This window comes from Beta vulgaris, chromosome 3, assembly GCF_026745355.1.
Source record: "Beta vulgaris subsp. vulgaris cultivar EL10 chromosome 3, EL10.2, whole genome shotgun sequence".
NCBI lineage: Eukaryota > Viridiplantae > Streptophyta > Magnoliopsida > Caryophyllales > Amaranthaceae > Beta > Beta vulgaris.
In genome coordinates, this window is record NC_079204.1 from 21,426,000 (window position 1) to 21,433,876 (window position 7,877).

General features: G+C 33.7%; 1 protein-coding gene across 1 annotated transcript; it reads left to right on the top strand.

Annotated features, from left to right (window-relative positions):
• The first annotated feature begins 2,908 nt into the window (after window positions 1-2,908).
• On the top strand, window positions 2,909-7,437 carry LOC104889135 (polygalacturonase At1g48100). The gene is made up of 6 exons (XM_010674282.4): window positions 2,909-3,520; window positions 4,214-4,381; window positions 4,821-4,865; window positions 5,487-5,694; window positions 6,022-6,103; window positions 6,612-7,437. Exons 1-6 carry the CDS (start codon window positions 3,107-3,109, stop codon window positions 7,111-7,113), a joined length of 1,419 nt encoding a protein of 472 aa, XP_010672584.1. The 5' UTR covers window positions 2,909-3,106; the 3' UTR covers window positions 7,114-7,437.
• The last annotated feature ends 440 nt before the right edge of the window (window positions 7,438-7,877 follow it).

Genomic DNA, 7,877 nt, shown 5'->3' on the forward strand with positions numbered 1-7,877 from the left:
TCCATGGAGGCTGGTGCTCTATGAAAACATAGATCAAAAGTAGAAAGTGGGGCATTATAACTTGCAAGCACTACAACCACAAAACATGGAACAAAAACCATGCCTTGCCCACAGACAAAATTAGGATTTAGGGAGAGGGGAAAAATGTTTGGTAGGAGATTCAGTATATAACAAATTAACAATAATTAACGTGAGAATATATTACAGCTTTTACTAGTTAGGTGCTACATTAAGAAAAATTGGGAGTATTCATTATCTATAGTGTTCAAATAAAATGGAAATATGGCACTCTTGTGGCCCAAAATACTTAATTGTATTTGAGGGCTAACGTACAGATTGAGACAAAACAGTTTGAAACTCGAAATTATCGTACAACTACAAGCTTCGATTTACATGATTGGCTACAATAATAACTAAAATCTAAAATACTTGTTGATGGCCGACTACACTAACAAATACCAATCATAAAGCAAAATATCTAAGAGTATAGTTTATATTCTACAATACGAGAGACCTACTATAATCTTACAATAATACACTCATTTTTCATAGTTGAATATCAACCCCCTTAATTCCATGATTATTTTGAAGTAAATAGTTAGTACATTTACAATGATCTAAAATTATTGAGAAAAATCCAAACCAAAGTGGAAGATATCTCAAGCCCAATCAAACCTTGCCGAGGATTATTGTATTATCTCTAAATATATATTCATTCCGATCATGTCACTCAATTTAAAAAAGAATCAGTTGTTTGGAAAATATTGAAAAGGGTTGTGAGATCATAACTAATAACAACTCGTGGTCCTTGGAGAATGGCAAACAAGTATATTTTTGGCACAATAATCGACATTCTATTGGCTCAATCCAGTCTTTTGTCCAGGGGCCGCTTCCCCAACACGAGTTTGAAATCAAAGCTGGTGGGGGTGGCCCCTCATGGAGAATGGGATCTTACTCTAATATCCATTGAGCTTCCTTTGCCATACCGCATCAAAATCAAAATAACCCCCTCCCCTCGTCCTACTAGGATGATCTTCTCATCTCAAATTTTGTCTCTCTTAAGGATTTCTCTATTGCCCGTGCTTATGAATCTCAGCTCCTAGCCCTTCCTGCGATGGATCTGGAAAGCCTCATGCGAGCTCAAAATTAAATTTTTCATCTGGTTAGGTTGGCTGGATAGAATTCCGTAAAGAACCCTATTGCATATTAGGCGCCTCACCCTAGACCCTCCATGTGCTCGATGTCATTTGGAAAATGAAAATGTTGAGCATTTGTTGCGGCAATCCCTCTTCCTCTGATATCTGGAGCCTCCCTAATGCCCCCACGATTCCAGATCCCCCCCCCCCTCACTTCTTGGCTCAAGGGCAATCTCTTGTGTAATGAGCAATTCAGCGGCCCAGGTTAGGAAATATTTATATAGAAACAATTGTGTTTTCAATCGCAAAAATCCATCAAATATAAAGCCAATCCTTTTCAAAGCGAGCTATTATACAAGGGACTATTGTGTGGCTTATCAGAACATTTCTCCCATCTCCCCCTCACCTATAGCGAAGTTACCCCTTGAAACACTCTCATGATACATGTTGATCTAACACTTCTTTTATTGGTCCCTTAGTCCCGACTAGGTTAGGAGGAGTAATTATCCCGGAGGTAAAAGGTGAGTGGAATATTGGTTTTGTTAAGCAAGTGTATGCTAAAGACCTTCTTGCAGTTGAGATCATGGTTGTGCAGGAAGCCTTTTACAATATAATTGTGGCAAATCAAATTCCAAATGTTACCATCTATTCTGATTGTAAGAATGCAGTAGATCTTATACTTCAGCAATACATTCTGACAAATAATTAACTATGGCCGAACTTTGCATGTTGTATGGCACGGGAGGTACCCTCAAGTGAAGCTTATGCAGACGTGGTCATAAAAAAGTAGCAAATGCCCTTACAAAGGCGTGTAGATCTATGTATATGAAATGTTGTGTAACTAGAATTTTTCCCACCCCTAGTTATTGTATGTACCATTATATTTCGGATCGTAATATCTTGACTCTTACTAATTAATCTAATGTTTCTCTTTTCACCCAAAAAAACCGTCTATGAACTACCAAGAATTTGATCCAATTTAACACAAATATTGTATATTGTAATTATATTGCTTTTCATCTTTGTTTTCAAAATATTATGAGTACAACTTAGAATTAACTCGAAAACAAATACCAATCCAAGTCATGTACCTGTAAATGTAACATAATAAAATAAAGTAGAATATATACAAAGTAGAATATATTTAGCAAACTAATATATTTAGGGAAATTGATGGAGACCTGTAGCACAAGGCCAAGAAACCCTGCGGCCGACATAAAAAAAAATTAACATTGTGTATAGGATATCTTTGCTAAATTATAGTAACATGACTATTTTCTACCCTATGTTTTCTTTGTATTTTTTGATCTATCTCACTTAAAATCTTAACATATTGATAACTAAAGAAAATCTTTTAAAACTTCTCTTAGTATATAAGAAAAAATATAATCATGTAAGTTTGTTTGATTCGTCTCAAAGAATATTTTATTAATATTTAATTATTATAATTTTAATTAATATGTAATCAAATATATTTAAAGTTAACAAAGAGCATTGACAAAGACAAAGAGGTAAGTAGTAAGTAAGAAAGATAAAAGAATACAAAAAAGTAATATTAGTTTTGTGGATCAATAAAAAGCCAACACATGTTATTCGTATGGTGTATGTACATCTTTTTGGCTCTGAAACTCCAAGAATACTTGTGAGCCTCTACTTCATGAAAATGGTCCCATACTCGTACATTTTGCCAGTTTACATTAATTTCATACTACATTTACTTGTTTGCTACTTACTTCCCTTTGTTTATATAACTACTCCTCAACATCTCAACTGAATAAACATTAACATCATTATTCTAGGCGAATTCTGTGGCTACAGCTACACCAGTACACCACCCTTGTTTCCTTTATATATACACTTTCTTTTTAAGCTTCAATTAGCCAAAAACTTTGGTCATTTTTCTCATCACATTGTAAAAATATTATAGTTAAAAACCGTTTCATACCCTCTCTTTTTTTTAGAAATATAAAATGAAGCAATGTTGTTATTATTCAAACTTGCTCATATTGTTTGTATTAATGTCAATACTTTTCTCTGAAAATTATATCAATGAAGTAGAAGGAAGAGCTCACTATCATAAGAAAAAAGGAGGGATAATATCAGCACCTTCTTCCCCTGCTTATGCACCTGATCCTAATGTCCCACCTCCTCTTGTTCCTTCGGACCCGTACTCGAGTCCGACACAAAACGGCCCGTGCATTTTCGATGTTACCTCATTTGGGGCCGTTGGTGATGGCAACACCGATGACACTGCTGCCTTCCAAGCTACTTGGAAGGCGGCATGTGCCGTTGAATCCAGTGTCATTCTTCTCCCTTCTAAGGGGAAATTCATGATCACCTCCTCCATCTTTAACGGGCCTTGTAAGCCCGGACTAGTCATGCAGGTAACTCTTTCTTTTAAGTTTTTCATAATAATTAATAATGCTGTCATTATAAATGTGCTCATTTCGAGTATCTGAATCAGGGCCGTCTCAAACTATATAGAGGCCCTGTGCGAACTCATATTTGAAAATTTCAATAATGTAATAGCTCATTCATTCATGATTTTTCATTTCATAAAATCATATTATGAAAAAAGAGTAGCCCAAATAAGTAGATAAACCTTTTCTTTTTACTACTTAGGCTTCTCTATTTTGAGGCCTCGTAATTAAAAGGCCCTGTTCCAAGGAACATGTCGAACATGGTAAAAGTCGATCCTCGAAGCAAGCTAATTAAGAAGTATGTATTTAAAATGGTAATATTCCTACAAGTAAAAGCAGATTGTAATTAAGTGAAGATGTATTGTATGCAGGGCCGTCTTGAAGATTTTGAGGCCCCGGTTCTAATATGAAAATTGGGCCCCTAAATTTATACAAAATAAAGATGAAAGGTTAGAGTTCTAAAGATAAAAAGTTGAAAAGCTAAAGATAAATCATTGACAAATTTATTAAGAACGGAAAACAAGGGTGATTTCTTCAAATGTGAAGTAAAATTTTCAAAATAAAATATTTTGGGCCTTTATAATTTTGGAGACCCTGTGTTGTTGGGCTCTTTGCACACCCTCATCTACCCTTCTGATTGTATGTTGTATGGCACAGATTGATGGAATATTAATGCCGCCAGATGGACCAGATTGCTGGCCGGAATCAGACAGTAAAAAACAATGGTTAGTTTTTTACAGGTTAAATGAATTTACCATGAATGGAACTGGAACTATTGAAGGCAATGGTCAAAAATGGTGGGACCTTCCTTGCAAACCTCACAGGGTAATTAGTTTCTACTCTATCATTCATTAAATTTACTGCCTTGCTCTTACAATAAATTAATAAAGTTATAATAAATATCAGTCCATCGAAATTCTCATGTTCATATTAGTAAAAATTATAAAAAAAAATAATATTATTATAATATCTTTTTAAAACAAATTTAATGATATCTTTTATAATTTTCATTTGTCATATTATAGGAGATATATATAATCTAAACAAATTCTTATAACTTTCCTATTAAGAAATGGAGGGAATTTAGTAATTGAGTATTTCTAAAAATGTTGGGAATTTAGGAGATATATATAATCTAAACAAATTCTTATACTTATTATTTTATTGCTAATGCAAACATAAATTTTGTTGCTCCAAGTCCCATAATAAATTAATAAAGTCATATGTAGATTTACAGTTTGTGTTGTTTTGTTTGTGTTTTCAGGGTCCACATGGATCAACATTGCCTGGACCATGTGATAGCCCAGCTGTAAGTTAACTATAACTTACTTTTACACTTTCTTATTACCATTTCCTTTCAGAAACAAAATTACTTCATTTGTTTTCTTATAGTCTTCAGTCTTTTTAAATAACATCAATTTCTAAGTTGAGTAAAAATTACAAAAAATGTACATCTTAGAAAATACCACACGTAAATATATGTTTGTAACAAAAAGTGGTTAGTTTTCAGAGTTTAACCATAAAATATATACTACTATTAAAAAAAGTTCAGATAGATATATATTTTTCCACATTTGCTCTTCAACCACCTGTAAACTGTAAAGGGAGAACAATTCTGCAAAAGCATCTACAGAGGACAAAACGGTCAATTTATCTAGTAGTCGATGGTCCATGCAAAACAACAAGAAGTCAAAAGAATATTTCAGAAGATGATTTCATATGCATATAGAGAATTTAGTAGTATTTCTTATACTTTCATATCTATATATGAATCACGATGGCAGTATAAAAAAGGAGTGGAAGATTTGAATGTGTGACCTATCATTTACGGCATTTTAATTATAATTATTAGACCAAGCCATTTTAATGATTGTTCTATTATTCTGTAATTATATGTGTACGTGTTACTCATAATTAAATGTTGAAACAGATGATTAGGTTCTTCTTGAGCAATAATACGCAGATAAGTGGGATCAGAATTCAAAATAGTCCACAATTTCACATAAAGTTTGATGGATGTGATGGGGTACTCATAAACAAGCTCCAAATTAATTCTCCCCAATTTAGCCCCAACACTGATGGCATCCATGTTCAAGAGACCAAAAATGTTGGCATTTACAACTCCATGATTGCTAATGGTAAGTATGTCGTTATATTGCTATTTATAATATTAGTATAGCACCCAAAAAAATTATTATAATTTTCTACTAGATTAATCTTTCCTTAGGATTTTGTGCCGTTATAACACATCAAACATATTTACATATTTAGTATTTAAATTTAATAATTCGCAAGTGCTTAAATTTAATAATATGCAATCTTCAAACTTGGAATTCCTTTACATAATATTTTTCTCTACAATATTATGCGGCCACGTGGCGTTGGAAAAAGATTAATTACAGAATTGATTGGCTGATTGATATGTTCCATTTTACTTATGTTAGTGAGTATGTGTAAATTCACAGGGGATGACTGCATATCCATAGGACCAGGTTGCTCAAATGTGGATATACAAGGGGTGGTTTGCGACCATAGTCACGGAATCAGGTGAATAGTGTTCTTTAACGTGAACTCTTACTTTGAATAATACTGTATGCATTGTCATTTTCCTCAAGGAACTTCCAAAAAAAAGGACCTTTTTGGTGTGTTTTTGTTTGGTTCTATATATATATATATATCAGTATTATTATATAGTTGGAGCTAATTTATTAGGAGTACTTCATATAACAATCATGGTCGGTTGATCAGTGAATCAACCCAAATCAATCTTGAAACTGAAAATTATTAAATTATCTAAGATTAGGCAATGCAGTAGTACTACTAGTTACTACTAACTTTCCAAGTTTGACCATAGATCAATTTGACATGATCCTCTAACAAATTTACTTCACTAATTTGATAGTATACAATTTTTTGTTCGTTTCAATAATGAGCTTTGTTTGCTTGCGTTACTTCTATATAACACTAGCCTTATTTATATGCACGCAATGTGTGGGAGCTGCTATATATAATAAATATTATTAAGCTAACATACACGTATATCTTGTTGTATTAGCATTGGAAGTCTTGGAGTGCATAATACTCGGTCATGTGTATCGAACATAACAGTACGTGGTGCCTTGATCAAGAACTCCGACAATGGGGTAAGAATTAAGACTTGGCAAGGAGGATCAGGGTCAGTCTCAGACATATCATTTCATGATATTCAAATGGAAAACACAACAAACAGCATTATAATAGACCAATACTACTGCCTCACAAAGGCATGTAGGAACGAAACATCGGCTGTTTATCTCTCAGGAGTGTCCTACAAGAACATCAAGGGCACTTATAACAACGTTAGAAGCGCCCCTATTCACTTTGCTTGCAGTGATGCCGTACCTTGCACTAACATAACAATGTCCGAAGTCGAACTTTTGCCTGCTCAAGGCGAGCTTGTTGATGATCCCTTTTGTTGGAACGCTTACGGGATTCAAGAGAGCTTAACAATCCCTCCTATTGATTGCTTACAAGATGGTATGCCTTTATCACTTGGAGAAGCTCTTGTTGGTTGTTGATGCAAATGTTTTTGGATTTTCTTTAAAGATAACACTATTTTTATGTTTTTCTTTTTTGGTTAGATTAGATAGATGCGTGAATCTATATATGTATACTGCATATAGAGCCCTAGCATTTTATTATCTATGAGAGGCTTTGATGATTTTCATTTCTTCCTCTCTAGGCTTTCATATTAGGATACAATGTAGTTGTAGACTTGTAGTAGTTACTTCATCCCATTTGGGATTTCTCCCTTGTTGTGTGATGAATATTGGGATATGATCATGTCTATTGTATGGATTGATAATATTAGATGAAATTAATTAGTATATGTTATGGATTTATGGGCGCGATTATTGAGCTTTTTGATGACCGGATTCCTTGTTTTTTTTTTCCTTTTCCCACAAATTCTTAATTGTAGGATGAAATGAATTATCATTCCTCATTTTTGTCATTTGATTGGCAAGTTGACTTTATTTGATTTAAAAAATCTTGATTTCAAAATTTAAAATGTGATTTTGAACAGATTGTATGAGAATGCTCGGTTGAGTTTATACTTTATAGAGCTCTCCCATACAAACTAACTCCAAATAATAGTACAATAGATATACCATAAAGGACTTGATGGGCGGGCGCCTACTTGCTAAATGTAGTTCCAAGGCCTTATTTGTGAGGGCTTTGGGCTGAAAAAACGACGACCTACTGCATTGTATGATATGATTGACTAGCTAACTTCCACATCAACTAGTCCTATATGCACGCAATGCGTGCGAAAACAGACAAA

Excerpts from the sequence above, each read along its gene's own strand:
- LOC104889135 (XM_010674282.4), top strand. The coding sequence starts at position 3,107 with ATGAAGCAATGTTGTTATTATTCAAACTTGCTCATATTGTTTGTATTA. Across the intron at positions 5,695-6,021 it reads CAACTCCATGATTGCTAATG|GGGATGACTGCATATCCATA; the intron begins GTAAGTATGTCG and ends GTAAATTCACAG. Across the intron at positions 6,104-6,611 it reads GACCATAGTCACGGAATCAG|CATTGGAAGTCTTGGAGTGC; the intron begins GTGAATAGTGTT and ends TTGTTGTATTAG.